Below are 19,531 nucleotides of genomic sequence, written 5' to 3' on the forward strand. Positions count from 1 at the left end.
TAGACCCTATAACACCCCATACCCTCTATAGCCCCCCCACATCCCCTATAGACCCTATAGCCCCCCCAATCCCCTATAGCCCCCCCACATCCCCTATAGACCCCCCAGCCCCCCATAGCCCCCCCAGCCCCCCCAATCCCCTATAAATTATATATACATTATATATATATATAACATACAGTATGTATATAATATATATGCTATATACTATAGCCCCAGGTCACGTGACTCTCCCCGCGGGCGGTCACGTGCCGGTGACGCGCGCGCGCACGCGCGCGGGGGGGGCGGGGCGGGTCGGTCACGCGGCGCTCGGTCACGTGGCACCCCCCCCGCGCGCGCGGAGGTGGGGGAGGTCACGTGACGCGGCGGCCGCCATGCTGTCCCGGCTGCTGAAGGAGCACCAGGCCCGCCAGAGCGAGCGGCGCGAGCTGCAGGGTGAGCCCCGCCCCCCCTTCCCCGTCCCCATGGCAACAAACCCCGCCCGCCGCGTCCCATTGGCTGCCGGAGCTGCCGCTCAGCGCGGAGCGGCGCCCCATTGGCTGGCGCGGCTGTCCGTCAAGGGGAAAAGGGCGGGAAGCCTGAGGGGCGTGGGGGGGGCCGTGAGGTCACGGTTCAGTTCGGTGATGTCACACCGGGTAATGCTGACGTCACTGTCGGCGCTGATGACGTCACGGGGTATGGCGGGCCGGGCGGGGGTCTCGCCGCCCCTCACGGTGTGTCCCCACCCAGAGCGGCGGCGCCGGGATGCGATCGCGGCCGCCACCCGCCTCACCGAGGCCTTGGTCGATCACCTGAACGTGGGGTGAGCCCCGGGACCCCCCAGTTCCTTCTGGGAACCCCCAATTCCTTCTGGGAACCCCCCTCTCCCAAACCCCATACCCCTCCTTGGGACCCCAAACACCACAAATCCCCTTTCCCGGGGACCCCCAGCCCCACAGACCCCCCCCAGCCTCATAAACCCCCTTTCCGTAACTCCCCTAACCCCACAGACCCCCCCAGCCCTATAAATCCCCTTTTCTGAAGACCCCAACCCCAAAAATCCCGCTTCTTAAAGCCCCCCAACCCCACAAATCCTCTTTCTGAAGACCCCAACCCCACAAATCCCTTTTCCTGAAGACCCCAACCCCACAAATCCCTTTTCCTGAAGACCCCAACCCCACAAATCCCTTTTCTTGAAGGCCCCAACCCCACAAATCCCGCTTCTTAAAGCCCCCCAACCCCACAAATCCTCTTTCCTGAAGCCCCCAGACCCCCCCAGCCCTATAAATCCCCTTTTCTGAAGACCCCAACCCCACAAATCCCTTTTCCTGAAGACCCCAACCCCACAAATCCCCCTTCTTAAAGCCCCCCAACCCCACAAATCCTCTTTCTGAAGGCCCCAACCCCACAAATCCCTTTTCCTGAAGACCCCAACCCCACAAATCCCCTTCCCCAAAGCCCCCCTCACCCTCACATTCCCTCCCAACCCCTTCCCCCCTTTTCCTCTCCCCTCCCTTTGGGTGGGGGGGTTTGTGGGCTGGGGTCTCCAGCTCCGTGTCCCCCTCCCCAGGGTGGCCCAGGCCTACGTGAACCAGCGCAAGCTGGACCAGGAGGTGAAGACCCTGCAGGTGCAGGCGGCGCAGTTCGCCCGCCAGACCGGCCACTGGATCGCCATGGTGGAGAACTTCAACCAGGCCCTCAAGGTGAGAGACCCCCGCCCCAAAAACACCCAAAAAACACCCCAAATCCACCCCAAAACCCACCCAAAATCCACCCAAAACCCACCCAAAACACCCCAAAAAAACCCACCCCAAACCCACCCAAAACTCCCCCAAAAAACCCCAGACTGGCCACTGGATCGCCATGGTGGAGAACTTCAACCAGGCCCTCAAGGTGAGAGACCCCCGCCCCAAAAACACCCCAAACCCACCCCAAAACCCCCTCCCCAAAACCCCAGACCAGTCACTGGATCGCCATGGTGGAGAACTTCAACCAGGCCCTCAAGGTGAGAGACCCCCGCCCCAAAAACACCCCAAACCCACCCCAAAACCCCCTCCCCAAAACCCCAGACCAGTCACTGGATCGCCATGGTGGAGAACTTCAACCAGGCCCTCAAGGTGAGAGACCCCCGCCCCAAAAACACCCAAAAAACACCACAAAACCCACCCCAAAACCCACCCAAAACACCCCAAAACCCACCCCAAAACCCCCTCCCCAAAACCCCAGACCAGCCACTGGATCGCCATGGTGGAGAACTTCAACCAGGCCCTCAAGGTGAGAGACCCCTGCCCCAAAAACACCCAAAAAACACCCCAAATCCACCCCAAAACCCACCCAAAACCCACCCAAAACACCCCCAAACCCACCCCAAAACCCCCTCCCCAAAACCCCAGACCAGTCACTGGATCACCATGGTGGAGAACTTCAACCAGGCCCTCAAGGTGAGAGACCCCTGCCCCAAAAACACCCCAAACCCACCCCAAAACCCACCCAAAATCCACCCAAAACCCACCCAAAACACCCCAAAAAAACCCACCCCAAACCCACCCAAAACTCCCCCAAAAAACCCCAGACCGGCCACTGGATCGCCATGGTGGAGAACTTCAACCAGGCCCTCAAGGTGAGAGACCCCCGCCCCAAAAACACCCCAAACCCCACCCAAAACCCACCCCAAAACCAACCCCAAACCCACCCAAAACTCCCCCAAAAAACCCCAGACCGGCCACTGGATCGCCATGGTGGAGAACTTCAACCAGGCCCTCAAGGTGAGAGACCCCCGCCCCAAAAACACCCCAAACCCACCCCAAATCCACCCCAAAATCCACCCAAAACCCACCCAAAACTCCCCCAAAAAACCCCAGACCGGCCACTGGATCGCCATGGTGAACTTCAACCAGGCCCTCAAGGTGAGAGACCCCCGCCCCAAAAACACCCCAAAAACACCACAAATCCACCCCAAACCCACCCAAAACCCATGGATGGAGGGGTGGGGATGAAGCCCCCAGACCCCTGTCTTTATGCTGGAGTGCTTGGGGAGCCCCCAGGGGGTCCCAGGAGTATCTCAGTGGAATGGGCTGGTTTAGAGACCCCCTCCCCAAATCCCTGGGAGGAGCGTGGCGGGGTGGGACGGCTCCGAGCCCCCTCCCCAAATTCCCTTCAGGAGATCGGGGACGTGGAGAACTGGGCCCGCAGCATCGAGCTGGACATGAGGACCATCGCCACCGCCCTCGAGTACGTCTACAAGGGCCAGCTGCAGCCTTCCTGCTCCTGAGAGACCCCCAGAGACCCCCAGAGACCCCCGGGACCCCCCCCGGGACCCCCCAGCGCCGGCAAGTAACGGGGTGGGGGTCTCAGCGCCGCGTCCTCAGCACTGGGATCAATGGAATAAAGCAGGGGAGGGGGGCGCTGGGGGGTGTTTGTGTGGGGAGGGGGGGGTCAGGCCGGGTCAGTGGGACCCTGGCACAGCCCCCCACCCCAAATCCCCCTGAGCCTCCTCATCCTCTTGAGCGCTTAACGAGGCTCTGAGGCTCCTTTGATTGGGGACAAAGGCTCCTTTGGGGACTTAATTCCCCCCACCCCTCCCGGGGGGGCTCCCCCCCATTTCCTGGGGGTGGGGAGGGGCTTTAATTAATTCCCTTGGGGGGTGGGGAGGGGTCCAGGCTTTCGTTTTGGGGTGAGGACCCCCCCCCCCCCCCAATCTCCTGCAGTTTTGAGTGGGGGTCTCAGCCCCCCCCCCCCCCCAAATGGGACCCATTGGGGAGGGGGGTCTCATCCAGGGGGAGGGTCCCCAGCAAGGCCAGGGGTGTCCCACCCCCCCAAAAAGTGCCCAAACCCCCCCCTCCCCTCTCTGGAGTGTTCAGGGGGGGGTCTGGGGGCAGAGGGGAGGGGGCTCAAACCCCCCTCATTCCCCCCCCCGGGAGTTATGGCCGTGCCAGGCACGGGGAGGAGCCACCGTGGTGTGTCCCCCCCCTCCCCAAATCCCACCGACCCCTCCCCTGTTCCCACCCCCCCGCGGGATCCACGCCCCCCACCCCGGCTCACACGGCCCCGAGGCCGCGGCTGGAGCAGCGCCCGCAGCCCCTCTGCCCCCCCCGAGGTAATGGGGACCCCCCCTCTGCCCCCCCCGAGGTAATGGGGACCCCCCCTCTGCCCCCCCCGAGGTAATGGGGACCCCCCCTCTGCCCCCCTCGAGGTAATGGGGACCCCCCCTCTGCCCCCCCCGAGGTAATGGGGCCCCCCCCTCTGCCCCCAGACCCCCCCTCTGCCCCCCAAAGGGATTTGGGGACCCCCCCTCTGCCCCCAGACCCCCCCCTCTGCCCCCCCCGAGGTAATGGGGGACCCCCCCTCAGCCTAGGGACCCCCCCTCTGCCACCCCCAGGACCCCCCCTCTGCCCCCAGACCCCCTCTCTGCTCCCCCAAAGGGATTTGGGGACCCCCCCTCAGCCCAGGGACCCCCCCTCTGCCCCCCCCGAGGTAATGGGGACCCCCCCTCAGCCCAGGGACCCCCCCTCTGCCCCCCACCCATTCCAGGGGTCTCCTGCTGGGGGGGAGGGGGGGTCTCTGGGGACAAAGGACAGACCCCCAGGGTCACCCTCAAATCCGAGGGTGGGGAGCAAACGGGGGTCCCGAGACCCCCAAACCCCCCCAAAGGGGGCTGCTGGGGGGGGGGGGAGGGGGCACAGACCCCCCACCCTCCTTGGTGTCCCCCCCTTAAATCCGAGGAGGGAATTTGGGGGTCTTCCCACCCTTTTGGGGGGGTCCCACACGGTGTGAAACCCCCAGACCAACAACGGGGGGGGGGTCCAACCCCCAGAATAACAATGGGGGGGGTCCTGCCACCCCAAACCCCCCTGTGGGGGTCCCGGAGGGGGGCACAGGGCACCTGCAGGGGGACAGGCCCCCCCTCCCTCAGTGCTGCCAGAATTGGGGGGGGGGTCAGGTGTTCTGGGGGTCCCGGCTGGGGCAGGGGTTCACCCCGGGGGTCCCGGGGGTCCCCGCCGGGCCGGGAGGGTGGGAGGGGGCCGGAGGGGACCCCCCCGGAGCCCCCCCAGTGGCCGGATGGTGACGCACGGCCCCGTTAATCCGGGCTCGGCCGGCCCCGGCCAGGCCGGGGAGGGGGAAAGGTGGGTCTGGGGTCCCGGCAGGGGTGAGCCCCCACCCCAAAAAAGGAGTTTGGGGGTCGTCAGTGTGACCCCCGGTGTGGGGCAGAGGAGGGACCCCCGGCTGGGGTCAGTCCGGAGTGACCGCTGTGACCGGGGCAGGGGGCAGGGGGGGACGCCCCCTCCCCAAATCCATGGTGGGGGGCAGGTTGGGGGTCCCAGCACTGCTGGCACTGGGTGGGGGTCCCACAGGGTGGGGGTCACACAGTCTGGGGGTCACACAGGGTGGGGGTCTGGGATGGGTGGGGGTCCCACGGGGGTCGCACATGTCCCCCCAGGCCATGTGGCTGTGTGTGACACTGGGTGGGGGTCTGGGATGGGTGGGGGTCACACAGGGGGGTCTCACACAGGGTGGGGGTCTCACACAGGGTGGGGGTCACACGTGTCCCCCCAGGCCATGTGGCTGTGTGTGACCCTGCTGGCCGTGGGTGGGGGTCCCACAGGGTGGGGGTTTGGGATGGGTGGGGGTCTCTCCAGGCTGGGTGAGGGTCCCACGGGGGTCGCACGTGTCCCCCCAGGCCATGTGGCTGTGTGTGGCACTGGGTGGGGGTCTCACACAGGGTGGGGGTCCCACGGGGGTCGCACGTGTCCCCCCAGGCCATGTGGCTGTGTGTGACCCTGCCGGCCGTGGGTGGGGGTCTGGGATGGGTGGGGGTCCCACAGGGTGGGGTTTGGGATGGGTGGAGGTCTCACACAGGGTGGGTGGGGGTCCCACGGGGGTCACACGTGTCCCCCCAGGCCATGTGGCTGTGTGTGACCCTGCCGGCCGTGGGTGGGGGTCTGGGATGGGTGGGGGTCCCACAGGGTGGGGTTTGGGATGGGTGGGGGTCTCTCCAGGCTGGGTGGGGGTCCCACGGGGGTCGCACGTGTCCCCCCAGGCCATGTGGCTGTGTGTGACCCTGCTGGCCGTGGCCTGGGCCGTGGCCTGGCTGCTGCGGGACCGCCGGACGTTGCCCACCGTGACGGACAAACACGTTTTCATCACGGGCTGCGACAGCGGCTTCGGCAACCTGCTGGCCCGGCGGCTGGCCCGGCGTGGCTACCGCGTGCTGGCCGCCTGCCTGACCCCGCAGGGAGCCCAGAGCCTGGGGGACAGCGCCGGGGGACACCTGCGGACCACCCTGCTGGACGTCACCCGCTCCGACAGCATCCAGAGGGCCGCAGAGTGGGTGAAGGAGGAGGTGGGAGAGAAAGGTGAGGGGGAAAAGGGTCTGGGGGCTTTGGGAGGGTCTGGGGGACACAGAGGGGGCAGTTTTGTGTCACCTCTGGGGGACACCTGAGACCACCCTGCTGGACGTCACCCGCTCCGACAGCATCCAGAGGGCTGCGGAGTGGGTGAAGGAGGAGGTGGGGGAGAAAGGTGAGGGGGAAAAGGGTCTGGGGGCTTTGGGAGGGTCTGGGGGACACCCCTGTGTCACCTCTTGGGGGGACACCTGGGGACCACCCTGCTGGACGTCACCCGCTCTGAGGTTCTGGAGTGGGTGCAGGAGGAGGTGGGGGAGAAAGATGAGGGGGAAAAAGGGTCTGGGGGCTTGGGGAGGGTCTGGGGGCTTGGGGAGGGTCTGGGGGCTTGGGGAGGGGTGGTTTTGTGTCACCTCTGACACTGGGGGGACACCCCCGTGTCACCTCTGGGGGGACACCTGGGGACCACCCTGCTGGATGTCACCTGCTCTGAGGTTCTGGAGTGGGTGAAGGAGGAGGTGGGGGAGAAAGGTGAGGGGGAAAAGGGTCTGGGGGCTTGGGGAGGGTCTGGGGGCTTGGGAGGGGTCTGGGGGCTTGGGGAGGGTCTGGGGGACACCCCTGTGTCACCTCTTGGGGGGACACCTGGGGACCACCCTGCTGGATGTCACCCGCTCTGAGGTTCTGCAGTGGGTGCAGGAGGAGGTGGGGGGCAAAAGGGTCTGGGGGCTTGGGGAGGGGGTGTGGGACAGGGCTGTGGGGCAGGGGGCACATGGAGCCCCCCCAGGAGGGGCTGTGGGGCAGGATGGACCCCCAGGAGGGGCTGTGGGGAGGGGGCACAGGGTGGGGGTCCCAGGGTGGGGGTCCCAGGGGCACAGTGAGTACAGGGTGAGGGTCCCAGGGACATGGCGGGCACAGCGTGGGGGTCTCAGGGTCCCAGCATGGGGGTCCCCAGGTGGGGGTCCTAGGGTGGGGGTCCACAGGTGGGGGTCCACAGGTGGGGGTCCCAGGGTCCTAGCATGGGGGTGTCCGGCTGGGGGTCCCAGGGTGGGGGTCCCAGGGTCCCAGCACGGGGGTCTCCAGCTGGGGGTCCCAGCACGGGGGTCCCAGGATGGGGGTCCCAGGGTCCCAGCATGGGGGTCTCCGGCTGGGGGTCCCGGCATGGGGGTCCCCGGGTGGGGTCCCAGGGTGGGGGTCCCAGGGTCCCAGAATGGGGGTCCCAGGGTGGGGGTCCCAGGGTCCCGGCATGAGGGTCCCCGGGTGGGGGTCCCAGCATGGGGGTCCCCAGGTGGGGTCCCAGGGTGGGGGTCCCAGGGTCCCAGCATGGGGGTCCCAGGGTGGGGGTCCCAGGGTGGGGGTCCTAGGGTGGGGGTCCCAGGGTGGGGGTCCCAGGGTCCCAGCATGGGGGTCTCCGGGTGGGGGTCCCAGGCTGGGGGTCCCAGGGTCCCAGCATGGGGGTCCCAGCATGGGGGTCCCAGCACGGGGGTCCCAGCACGGGGGGTCCCAGGATGGGGGTCCCAGCACGGGGGGTCCCAGCACGGGGGTCCCAGGATGGGGGTCCCAGGGTCCCAGCATGGGGGTCCCAGCACGGGGGGTCCCAGCACGGGGGTCTCCGGCTGGGGGTCCCGGCGTTGCGGGGGTGCCAGGGCCGTGTCCCCCCAGGGCTGTTCGGGCTGGTGAACAACGCGGGCATCGCCAGCCCCATGGGCCCCACGGAGTGGATGGACATGGAGGATTTCCGGCGGGTCATGGCCGTCAACGCCTTCGGGGCCATCGAGGTCACCCTGCGGCTGCTGCCGCTGCTCAAGCGCGCGCGGGGCCGCGTGGTCAACACCTCCAGCGTCCTGGGCCGCGTCTCGGCCAACGGCGGCGGCTACTGCGTGTCCAAGTTCTGCATCGAGGCCTTCTCGGACAGCCTCAGGTCAGGGCCGGGCTTTGGGCACGGACTGAGGGCTGCGGACACGGACTGACCCCTCTGGGCACGGACTGACCCCTCTGGGCATGGCCTGACCCCTCCGGGCATGGACTGACCCCTCCAGGCATGGCCTGACCCCTCTGGGCACGGACTGACCCCTCCAGACACCCCCTGACCCCTCCGGACACGGACTGAGGGCTCCGGACACGGACTGAGGGCTGCGGGCACGGACTGACCCCTGTGACCACCCCCTGACCCCTCTGGGCATGGACTGACCCCTCCGGGCATGGACTGAGAGCTCTGGGCATGGACTGACCCCTCCAGACACCCCCTGACCCCTCCGGACATGGACTGAGGGCTCCGGGCACGGACTGACCCCTCTGGGCACGAACTGACCCCTCCGGGCATGGCCTGAGCCCCCTGACCATGGCCTGACCCCTCCGGCCACCCCCTGACCCCTGTGGCCACCCCCTGACTCCACTAGCCACACCTTGACCCTTTGGGCCACCCTGGCCACCCCCTGACCCGTGTGACCACCCCGTGGCCACCCCCTGACCCCTGTGGCCACCTCCATGACCCCCCCGTGCCCCCCCAGGCGGGACATGCGGCACTTTGGGGTCAAGGTGAGCGTGGTGGAGCCGGGATTTTTCCGGACCAACGCGACGGAGCTGGGCCCGCTGGAGGAGGCGCTGCGGCAGCGCTGGGAGCGCCTGGAGCCCGCCACGCGCAGCAGCTACGGAGAGCACTTCCTGCCCCAGTGTGAGACCCTGCCTCGGTTTACCCTGCCTCAGTTTACCCTGCCTCGGTTTACCTCGGTTTGCCCTGCCTCAGTTTACCCTGCCTCAGTTTACCCTGCCTCGGTTTGCCCTGCCTCAGTTTACCCTGCCTCGGTTTACCTCGGTTTGCCCTGCCTCAGTTTACCCTGCCTCGGTTTACCCTGCCTCGGTTTACCCTGCCTCAGTTTACCCTGCCTCAGTTTACCTCGGTTTGCCCTGCCTCAGTTTACCTTGGTTTACCCTGCCTCGGTTTACCCTGCCTCAGTTTGCCCTGCCTCAGTTTACCTCGGTTTACCCTGCCTCGGTTTACCCTGCCTCGGTTTACCCTGCCTCGGTTTACCTCGGTTTGCCCTGCCTCAGTTTACCTTGGTTTACTCTGCCTCAGTTTACCTTGGTTTACCCTGCCTCGGTTTACCCTGCCTCAGTTTACCCTGCCTCAGTTTACCTTGGTTTACCCTGCCTCGGTTTACCCTGCCTCAGTTTACCTTGGTTTACCCTGCCTCGGTTTACCCTGCCTCAGTTTACCCTGCCTCGGTTTACCCTGCCTCGGTTTACCTTGCCTCAGTTTACCTCGGTTTACCCTGCCTCAGTTTACCCTGCCTCAGTTTACCCTGCCTCAGTTTACCTCGGTTTACCCTGCCTCAGTTTACCCTGCCTCAGTTTACCTCGGTTTGCCCTGCCTCGGTTTACCCTGCCTCAGTTTCCCCCTGCCTCGGTTTACCCTGCCTCAGTTTACCCTGCCTCGGTTTACCTCGGTTTACCCTGCCTCAGTTTACCTCGGTTTACCCTGCCTCAGTTTACCTCAGTTTGCCCTGCCTCAGTTTACCCTGCCTCAGTTTACCTCGGTTTGCCCTGCCTCAGTTTACCCTGCCTCGGTTTACCCTGCCTCGGTTTACCCCCGTGCCTCAGTTTACCCCCGTGCCTCAGTTTACCCCTTTTCTGCATCCCTCAGATCTCAAAGCTCAGCATGCCACCCCTGCCTCAGTTTCCCTTTCCCCCAGCCCTCTCCCCCACCCCTAAACCCCCATGCCGTGCCTCAGTTTCCCTTTCCCTGCATTCCCCAAACAGCAGCATCTCATCCCTGCCTCAGTTTCCCTTTCCCAAATCCCACGCCCTGCCTCAGTTTCCCTTTCCCTACATTCCCCAAACAGCATCTCATCCCTGCCTCAGTTTCCCTTTCCCAAATCCCACTCTGTGCCTCAGTTTCCCTTTCCCAAATCCCACTCTGTGCCTCAGTTTCCCTTTCCCTGCATTCCCCAAACAGCAGCATCTCATCCCTGCCTCAGTTTCCCTTTCCCAAATCCCACGCCCTGCCTCAGTTTCCCTTTCCCTACATTCCCCAAACAGCATCTCATCCCTGACTCAGTTTCCCTTTCCCAAGTCCCACTCTGTGCCTCAGTTTCCCTTTCCCAAATCCCACGCCCTGCCTCAGTTTCCCTTTCCCAAATCCCACGCCCTGCCTCAGTTTCCCTTTCCCAAATCCCACTCTGTGCCTCAGTTTCCCTACATTCCCAAATCCCACTCTGTGCCTCAGTTTCCCTTTCCCAAATCCCACACCCTGCCTCAGTTTCCCTTTCCCAAATCCCACTCCCTGCCTCAGTTTCCCTTTCCCCCACCCCCCCCGCACCCCCCCGCCGTGCCTCAGTTTCCCCCCCCGGTGTGTGTCCCCCCCCAGACCTGAAGGTGCAGCGGCTGCTGCTGTCCCTGCTGTGTGACAAGGACCTGGCCAAGGTCACCTGGTGCATGGAGCACGCGCTGCGGGCGCAGCACCCGCGCAGCCGCTACAGCGCCGGCTGGGACGCCAAACTGCTCTGGCTGCCGGCCTCCTACCTGCCCTCCGCCCTGGTGGACCTGGCCCTGGCCCTGGTCCTGCCCAAGCCGGCCCAGAGCGTCCAGTGAGAGACCCCAGACCCAAATTGAGACCCCCAAAATAAACCCCAAAATAAATGAACTCCCCAGGATGGGTGAGGAGTGACTCAAATTCACCTGTTCTTGATCTGATTGGGGGGTTTGGGGACATTGGGGTGACACACAGAGCCACCAGGACCTGGCCCTGGCCCTGCCCAAGCCGGCCCAGAGCGTCCAGTGAGAGACCCCAGACCCAAATTGAGACCCCCAAAATGAACCCCAAAATAAATGAACCCCCCTGGGTGGGCAAAGACCCCAGCAGGGTCTCACCTGTTCTTGCTCTTTCTTGGGGGGTTTGGGGACTTTGGGGTGACACACAGAGCCACCAGGACCTGGCCCTGGCCTTGATTCTGCCTCAATTGACTCACAGTGTCCACTGAGAGACCCCAGACCCAAATTGAGACCCCCAAAATAAACCCCAAAATAAATAAACCCCCCTGGGTGGGTGAGGAGTGACCAAAAGTCGCCTGTTCTTGCTTTTTCTTGGGGGGTTTGGGGACTTTGGGGTGGAACATGGGACCTCATGGACCTGGCCCTGGCCTTGATTCTGCCTCAATTGACTCACAGTGTCCAGTGAGAGACCCCAGACCCAAAATAAACCCCCCCCAAATAAATAAGCCCCCAGGGTGGGCGAGGAGTGACCCCAAACTCGCTTGTCCTCGCTCTGCGGGCGCAGCACCCGCGCAGCCGCTACAGCGCCGGCTGGGACGCCAAACTGCTCTGGCTGCCGGCCTCCTACCTGCCCTCCGCCCTGGTGGACCTGGCCCTGGCCCTGATCCTGCCCAAGCCGGCCCAGAGCGTCCAGTGAGAGACCCCAGACCCAAATTGAGACCCCCAAAATAAACCCCAAAATAAATGAACCCCCCTGGGTGGGTGAGGAGTGACCCAACGTCGCCTGTCCTTGATCTTCCTCAGGGGGTTTGGGGACTTTGGGGTGGCACACGGGACCTCGTGGACCTGACCCTGGCCCTGGCCCTGCTCCTGCCCAAGCCGGCCCAGAGCGTCCAGTGAGAGACCCCAGACCCAAATTGAGACCCCCAAAATGAACCCCAAAATAAATGAACCCCCCTGGGTGGGCAAAGACCCCAGCAGGGTCTCACCTGTTCTTGCTCTTTCTTGGGGGGTTTGGGGACTTTGGGGTGACACACAGAGCCACCAGGACCTGGCACTGGCCCTGATCCTGTTTCAATTGACTCACAGCACCCAGTGAGAGACCCCAGACCCAAATTGAGACCCCCAAAATAAACCCCAAAATAAATGAACCCCCCTGGGTGGGTGAGGAGTGACTCAAATTCACCTGTTCTTGATCTGATTGGGGGGTTTGGGGACATTGGGGTGACACACAGAGCCACCAGGACCTGGCCCTGGCCCTGATCCTGCCCAAGCCGGCCCAGAGCGTCCAGTGAGAGACCCCAGACCCAAATTGAGACCCCCAAAATAAACCCCAAAATAAATGAACCCCCCTGGGTGGGTGAGGAGTGACCCAACGTCGCCTGTTCTTGATCTGATTGGGGGGTTTGGGGACTTTGGGGTGACACACGGGACCTCATGGACCTGGACCTGGCCTTGATCCTGCCCAAACCGGCCCAGAGCGTCCAGTGAGAGACCCCAGACCCAAACTGAGCCCCCCAAATGAACCCCCAAAATAAACCCCCCTGGGTGGGCGAGGAGTGACCCCAAAAACCCACAGGGGACCTCTCAAATCCCCCCCAAAACCCAACAAGGGACCCCCCAAACCCCCCCAAAACCCCACAGGGGACCCCCTAAACCCCCCAAAACCCCACAGGGGACCCCCTAAACCCACAAGAGACCCCCACCCATCAGCGACCCCCCCCCCCAAACCCCACAGGGGACCCCCCAAACCCCCACTCGCCTCTCCAGAAGCTTTTTCCTCTTTATTGCAAACTTGGGTGGGGTGGGGGCTCCCCCGAGACCCCCCAGGACCCCCGGGGTGGGGTGATGGCACCTGGGCCCCCCCAAGACCCCAGGGGGCACCCCAAAACCCCCCGGGGGGGGGCAGGAATTTGGGGAGGGGGCTACATGACCTCGTAGCCGCTGCGGATCCCCCGCATGAGGCAACAGGAGAAGACAACGCCCAAAATCTGGGGGGAGAGGGGGGGGCGTTAAATTTGGGGAGGGGGCGGTTAAATCTGGGGAGGGGTCGGTTAAATTTGGGGAGGGGTCGGTTAAATTTGGGGAGGGGTCAGTTAAATTTGGGGAGGGGGCGGTTAAATTTGGGGGGGGGTCTCAGCCTCAAACTGAGGAGGTCTCAGCCCCACATTTGGGGGTCCCCAGCCCCACATTCGGGGGTCCCCATCCCCACTTTTGGGGGTCCCCATCCTCACACCCGGGGGTCCCCAGCCCCACTTTTGGGGGTCCCCATCCCCACACCCGGGGGTCCCCAGCCCCACTTTTGGGGGTCCCCATCCTCACACCCGGGGGTCCCCAGCCCCACTTTTGGGGGTCCCCATCCCCACACCCGAGGGTCTCCAGCCCCACTTTTGGGGGTCCCCATCCCCACATTCGGGGGTCCCCATCCCCACACCCGGGGGTCCCCATCCCCACATTCGGGGGTCCCCATCCCCACACCTGGGGGTCCCCAGCCCCACTTCTGGGGGTCCCCATCCTCATACCCGGGGGTCTCCTGCCCCACTTTTGCGGGTCCCCAGCCCCACTTTTGGGGGTCTCACCTCGAAGAAGGCGATGCCCATCCTCACACCCGGGGGTCCCCAGCCCCACTTTTGGGGGTCCCCATCCCCACACCCAGGGGTCCCCAGCCCCACTTTTGGGGGTCCCCAGCTCCACATTTGGGGGTCCCCAGCCACACTTTTGGGGGTCTCACCTCGAAGAAGGCGATGCCCATCCCCACACCTGGGGGTCCCCATCCCCACACCCGGGGGTCCCCAGCCCCACACCCGGGGGTCTCCTGCCCCACTTTTGGTGGTCCCCATCCCCACTTTTGGGGGTCTCACCTCGAAGAAGGCGATGCCCAGCGCCACACCCAGGGGTCCCCAGCCCCACTTCTGGGGGTCCCCAGCCCCACATTTGGGGGTCCCCATCCCCACTTTTGGGGGTCCCCAGCCCCACTTTTGGGGGTCCCCATCCCCACACCCGGGGGTCCCCAGCCCCACTTTTGGGGGTCCCCATCCCCACACCCGGGGGTCCCCAGCCCCACTTTTGGGGGTCCCCATCCCCACATTTGGGGGTCCCCATCCCCACACCCGGGGGTCCCCAGCCCCACATTTGGGGGTCCCCATCCCCACTTTTGGGGGTCCCCAGCCCCACTTTTGGGGGTCTCACCTCGAAGAAGGCGATGCCCAGCGCCACAGCCGCCAGCACCACCATCCTGCTCCGGACCCACATCTCCAGGCTGGGCAGGCAGCCCTGGTTGTGGGGCACAGCAAAAGTGTGGGGCAGGCCCAGGAAGGCTCTCAGGGACCCCTCCCCAGGAGGGATGAATTTGGGGAGGGGGTCTCACCTGCTCGAACACGGTGGCCGGGCTGGGCCGGACGTTGCAGGTGGGGTTGCCCAGGTGGCGACAGCAGGACCTGGGCACGGTGTCATTGACCCCAAAGTGCCCCACGCTGGCCCAGTCCGTGTAATTCTGCACCCCACAGCAGGAAAACTGCCCAGAAAATAAACACAAACCCCACCGGGAATAGCGGGGAGGGGTCCAGAATGAAGCCCCCTCCCCAAATTCGGGGCAGGGCTCACCTCCTGCTGGAAGGTGTCCAGCGCCGAGCTCAGCACCGGCTCCTTCTCGTAGCTTCTCACGGCCTCCCACAGCCCCTCCTCCACCAGCCCGTGCACCTGGGGGGCTCAGGGGGGGTCAGGGGGGGTCCAGGGGGGGTTCAGGGGGGTCAAGGGGGGCGTCAGGGACCCCCACCCACCTTGTCCTTGAAGACGTAGCCGGTGATGGCGGCGGCGATCTCCACCAGGAAGATGAGGCTGAGCAGGACGGCGAACTGGGGGGGCACGGGGGGGTCAGGGGAGGGGTCTGGGGGGGTTTGGGGGAGCGTGGAGGGGTTTGGAGGGGTCTGGGGGCGTCGTAGAGGGGTCTGGGGGGGCACGGGGGGGTCAGGGGAGGGGTCTGGGGGGGTTTGGAGGGGTCTGGGGGGGGTTGTAGAGGGGTCTTGGGGGTCGCAGAGGGGTTTGGGGGAGTGCAGAGGGGTTTGGAGGGGTCTGGGGGGGTCGTAGAGGGGTCTGGGGGGTCGCAGAGGGGTTTGGGGGGGTCTGAGGGGGTCGCAGAGGGGTCTGGGGGGGCACGGGGGGGGTCAGGGGAGGGGTCTGGGGGGGTTTGGAGGGGTCTGGGGGGTTGCAGAGTGGTTTGGGGGGGTTTGGAGGGGTCTGGGGGGAGCGCAGAGGGGTCTGTGGGGGGCACGGAGTAGTTTGGGGGCTCACAGAGGGGTCTGTGGGGGGCACAGAGGGGTCTGGGGGGGTTGCAGAGGGGTTTGGGAGGGTCTGGGGGGGTCGCAGTGGGGTTTGGGGGAGTCTGAGGGGGTTCTGAGGGGTCTGGGGGGGGTCACAGAGAGGTCTGGGGGGGTCTGAGGGGTCATGGAGGGGTTTGGGAGGTCCTGGGGGTGGCTCAGGGGTCTCGGGGGGGTCCCGGGGGGGTCCTGGGGTTGCCTCAGGGGTCCTGAGGCCGACTCAGGGGTCCCGGAGGGGTCTTGGGGGGTCCCTGGGGGTCCGGAGGAGTCCCAGGGGGGTCCCTGGGGGTCCCGGGGTGGCCCAGGGGGGTCCCAGGGGGTGGCCCAGGGGGGTCCCGGGGTGGCCCAGGGGGGTCCCGGGGTGGCCCGGGGGGGTCCCTCGGGGTCCCGGAGTGGCCTAGGGGGGTCCCAGCGGGCCCGGAGGGGTCCCGGGGTGGCCCGGGGGGGTCCCTGGGGGTCGCCCCCCCCTCACCGTGGTGACCATGCAGTAACTCTCCCTCCAGGCGCCGCAGCAGCCGAAGAAGGCGGTGAAGAACACGACGACCCCCAGCACCACGACCCCCGCCGGGCTCCAGCCCAGCCCCGCGGCCAGCGGCGCCTTGGCCAGGGCCAGCAGCACCAGGACGCCGATGGCCACCAGGGCCACCCCGCACACCTGGGGGGCGACGGGAGGGGGGGACACAGCGCTGGGCACAGCCGCGACCCCCAGACCCAAAACCCAAAACCCCGAACCCAAAACCCAAAACCCCGAACCCAAAACCCAAAACTCCGAACCCAAAACCCAAATCCCCGAACCCAAAACCCAAAACTCCGAACCCAAAACCCCGAACCCAAAACCCCGAACCCAAAACCCCGAACCCAAAACCCAAAACCCCGAACCCAAAACCCCGAACCCAAAACCCCGAACCCAAAACCCAAAACCCCGCCGCGTGCTGCTGGAATTGGGGGAGAAATGGTGGGGGGACACGGGATGGACACACGGACACACGGCCGGACACACGGACACACGGACACACGGACGGACACACGGACACACGGACACACGGACGGACACACGGACACACGGACGGACACACGGACGGACACACGGACGGAGACACGGACGGACACACGGACGGACACACGGACGGACACACGGCCAGGCGGGATGGACACACGGACACACGGACAGACACACGGACAGACACACGGACACACGGACACACGGACAGACACACGGACACACGGACAGACGGGAGGGACACACGGACACACGGACAGACGGACAGACGGACACACGGCCGGACACACGGACACACAGACAGGCGGGATGGACACACGGACGGACACACGGACAGACACACGGACAGACACACGGACAGACACACGGACAGACACACGGACACACGGACGGACACACGGACAGACACACGGACAGACACACGGACAGACACACGGACACACGGACACACGGACAGACACACGGATGGACACACGGACAGACACACGGACACACGGCCGGACACACGGACAGGCGGGAGGGGCCAGCGGCCGCAGCGGGAAGTGCAGGAAGTTCGGCCCTTCCGGCCACGCGAGAGCCACGGGGGGGAGGGGAGGGGAGGGGGGCGGCACGGGGGGGGGGGGGGCGTGTCCCTCCCTGTCCCCCCCCCCGTGTCCCCTCCCTGTCCCCCCCCCCGTGTCCCCTCCCTGTCCCCCCCCCCGTGTCCTCCCTGTCCCCCCCCCCGTGTCCCCCCCGTGTCCCCCCCGTGTCACCCCCGTGTCCCCTCCCTGTCCCCCCCGTGTCCCCCCTCACCCCCCCCCGTGTCCCCCCCGTGTCCCCTCCCTGTCCCCCCCCGTGTCCCCCCGTGTCCCCCTCTCACCCCCCCCGTGTCCCCCCCGTGTCCCCCTCTCACCCCCCCCGTGTCCCCCCCCCCGTGCCCCCCCGGCCGTTGGCTCTCCCCGCTCTTTCCTCACCCCGACTTCCCCAAATCCGCCCCCCCCCGCTCCCCTCCACCCCCCGGGACCCCCCGAATCCGGGGCTGCCGGTACCGGGACCCCCCCCCCCGGTTCCGGGACCCCTCCCCCCGGTACCGGGACCCCCCCCCGGTGCCCCCCCGGCCCGGAACTCACACAGAAGATGAAGTTGAAGAAGAAAACCAAAAACTTGACGCATTTCATCCCCCCCTCGATCGCCATGGCCCGGCCGTCCTGCGCCAGCGTCCGCTCAGCACCGGCACCGGCACCGGCACCGGCACCGGGACCGACACCGGCACCGACACCGGCACCGGCACCGGGACCGACACCGGCACCGGCACCGGGACCGACACCGGGACCGACACCGGGACCGGCACCGGCACCGACACCGGAGCCGCTTCCGCTCCCCGCCACACCGCCGGACCGGGCCCGGCCCCGCTACTGCTACCGCTACCGGTACCGGTACCGCTCCCAGCCGGCCCGCTCCCTCCCCGGTGCTCCCGGTGCTCCCTCCCCGCTCCCGGCCCAGTCCCGGTGCTCCCGGTACCGCTCCCGGCCCAGTCCCGGAGATCCCGGTACCGCTCCCTCCCCGCTCCCGGTGCTCCCGGAGATCCCGGTACCGCTCCCTCCCCGCTCCTGGCCCAGTCCCGGAGGTCCCGGTACCGCTCCCTCCCCGCTCCCGGTGCTCCCGGCCCAGTCCCGGTGCTGTTCCTCCCCGGTCCCGGAGTTACCGGAGTTCTCCCCCCCATGTCCCGCTCCCGGTTCCGTTCCCCCCGCTTCCCCCCGGTCCCGGTCCTGGTTCTGTTCCCCCCGGTTCCCCCCGCTCCCGGTCCCGGTCCCGGTTCTGTTCCCCCCGCTCCCGGTCCCGGTTCTGTTCCCCCCGCTCCCGGTCCCGCTCCCGGTTCTGTTCCCCCCGCTCCCGGTCCCGGTCCCGGTCCCGGTTCTGTTCCCCCCGCTCCCGGTCCCGCTCCCGGTTCCGTTCCCCCCGCTCCCGGTTCCGTTCCCCCCGCTCCCGGTCCCGCTCCCGGTCCCGGTTCTGTTCCCCCCGCTCCCGGTTCTGTTCCCCCCGGTCCCGGTTCCGTTCCCCCCGCTCCCGGTTCCGTTCCCCCCGCTCCCGGTCCCGCTCCCGGTCCCGGTTCTGTTCCCCCCGCTCCCGGTCCCGCTCACCGCCGCCCTTCCCGAGGGCTCCGATCATGTGACGGGGGCGAGCCAAGGGGACACCGGCACCGCCCCGGGACCGCCCCGGCACCGGGACCACCCCGGGACCAACCCGGGAACGGCACCGCCCCGGGACCGCCCCGGCACCGGCACCGCCCCGGCACCAACCCGGGAACGGCACCGGGACCGGCACTGGGACCGGCACCGGGACCGCCCCGGGACCGGGAACGGCACTGGGACCGGGACCGCCCCGGCACCGGCACTGGGGCCGGCACCAACCCGGGAACGGCACCGGGACCGCCCCGGCACCGGCACCGCCCCGGGACCACCCCGGCACCGGCACCGCCCCGGCACCGCCCCGGGACCGGCACCGGCACCGGGAACGGCACTGGGACCGGCACCGGGACCGGCACTGGGACCGCCCCGGCACCGGCACCGCCCCGGCACCAACCCGGGAACGGCACCGGGACCGGCACTGGGACCGGCACCGGCACCGCCCCGGGACAACCCCAGGACCGGCACCGGGACCGACGGAACACAACGGGCTGCGAGCGAACCTTTATTGGGGGGCGACACGGGGGACACCGGGGGGACACCGGGGGGACACCGGGGGTCCCACACACGGGACCCAGAGCTCCGGAGACCCCCGACCCCCACCCGGGGTCCTGAGGTCCTTCTGCCCCACACTTGGGGTCCCAGCCCCCCAAACCCCCAAATCCCCCCAGGGGTCCCAAACCCCCAAATCCCCCAGCCCGGGGTCCCAAATCCCCCACTCAGGGGTCCCAAACCCCCCACCCAGGGGTCCCAAATCCCCCACCCCGGGGTCCCAGCCCCCCAAATCCCCCACACTTGGGGTCCCAGCCCCTCCACACCCCAGCCCGGGGTCCCAGACCCCCAAATCCCCCACCCAGGGGTCCCAAATCCCCCACCCCGGGGTCCCAAATCCCCCAAATCCCCCACCCCAATGTCCCCCAGCCCCTCCACACCCCAGCCCGGGGTCCCAGCCCCCCAAACCCCCCACCCAGGGGTCCCAGCCCCCCACCCCAGCCCCCCATAACCCCCCACCCGGGGTCCCAG

At 66.9% G+C, this 19,531-nt stretch overlaps 3 protein-coding genes across 3 annotated transcripts; 2 read left to right on the forward strand and 1 right to left on the reverse strand.

Annotated features, from left to right (window-relative positions):
- The first annotated feature begins 284 nt into the window (after positions 1-284).
- Positions 285-3,493, forward strand: BLOC1S1 (biogenesis of lysosomal organelles complex 1 subunit 1). Its single transcript, XM_086870387.1, has 4 exons — positions 285-435; positions 730-802; positions 1,550-1,682; positions 3,140-3,493. The coding sequence occupies exons 1-4, from the start codon at positions 375-377 to the stop codon at positions 3,248-3,250; spliced, it is 378 nt and encodes a 125-aa protein (XP_086726513.1). The 5' UTR covers positions 285-374; the 3' UTR covers positions 3,251-3,493.
- Positions 3,494-5,024: 1,531 nt separating this feature from the next.
- On the forward strand, positions 5,025-12,212 carry RDH5 (retinol dehydrogenase 5). The gene is made up of 5 exons (XM_086870346.1): positions 5,025-5,102; positions 6,017-6,332; positions 7,980-8,238; positions 8,828-8,991; positions 10,684-12,212. Exons 2-5 carry the CDS (start codon positions 6,020-6,022, stop codon positions 10,905-10,907), a joined length of 960 nt encoding a protein of 319 aa, XP_086726472.1. The 5' UTR covers positions 5,025-5,102; positions 6,017-6,019; the 3' UTR covers positions 10,908-12,212.
- Positions 12,213-12,792: 580 nt separating this feature from the next.
- CD63 (CD63 molecule) lies at positions 12,793-18,609 on the reverse strand. The gene is made up of 8 exons (XM_086870364.1): positions 18,464-18,609; positions 17,453-17,530; positions 15,816-15,998; positions 14,807-14,881; positions 14,631-14,726; positions 14,395-14,541; positions 14,217-14,300; positions 12,793-13,018 (listed from the first exon to the last, which is right to left on the reverse strand). The coding sequence occupies exons 2-8, from the start codon at positions 17,516-17,518 to the stop codon at positions 12,953-12,955; spliced, it is 717 nt and encodes a 238-aa protein (XP_086726490.1). The 5' UTR covers positions 17,519-17,530; positions 18,464-18,609; the 3' UTR covers positions 12,793-12,952.
- Between the last annotated feature and the right edge of the window lie 922 nt (positions 18,610-19,531).

This window comes from Cyanistes caeruleus, chromosome 32, assembly GCF_971803275.1.
Source record: "Cyanistes caeruleus chromosome 32, bCyaCae1.hap1.1, whole genome shotgun sequence".
Classification (NCBI taxonomy): Eukaryota; Metazoa; Chordata; class Aves; order Passeriformes; family Paridae; genus Cyanistes; species Cyanistes caeruleus.

Excerpts from the sequence above, each read along its gene's own strand:
- RDH5 (XM_086870346.1), top strand. The coding sequence starts at position 6,020 with ATGTGGCTGTGTGTGACCCTGCTGGCCGTGGCCTGGGCCGTGGCCTGG. Across the intron at positions 6,333-7,979 it reads GGAGGAGGTGGGAGAGAAAG|GGCTGTTCGGGCTGGTGAAC; the intron begins GTGAGGGGGAAA and ends GTGTCCCCCCAG. Across the intron at positions 8,239-8,827 it reads GCCTTCTCGGACAGCCTCAG|GCGGGACATGCGGCACTTTG; the intron begins GTCAGGGCCGGG and ends GTGCCCCCCCAG.
- CD63 (XM_086870364.1), bottom strand. The coding sequence starts at position 17,518 with ATGGCGATCGAGGGGGGGATGAAATGCGTCAAGTTTTTGGTTTTCTTC. Across the intron at positions 14,727-14,806 it reads GCTACGTCTTCAAGGACAAG|GTGCACGGGCTGGTGGAGGA; the intron begins GTGGGTGGGGGT and ends TGAGCCCCCCAG. Across the intron at positions 13,019-14,216 it reads TGGGCATCGCCTTCTTCGAG|ATTTTGGGCGTTGTCTTCTC; the intron begins GTGAGACCCCCA and ends CTCTCCCCCCAG.
- BLOC1S1 (XM_086870387.1), top strand. The coding sequence starts at position 375 with ATGCTGTCCCGGCTGCTGAAGGAGCACCAGGCCCGCCAGAGCGAGCGG. Across the intron at positions 436-729 it reads CGAGCGGCGCGAGCTGCAGG|AGCGGCGGCGCCGGGATGCG; the intron begins GTGAGCCCCGCC and ends GTCCCCACCCAG. Across the intron at positions 803-1,549 it reads GTCGATCACCTGAACGTGGG|GGTGGCCCAGGCCTACGTGA; the intron begins GTGAGCCCCGGG and ends CCCCCTCCCCAG.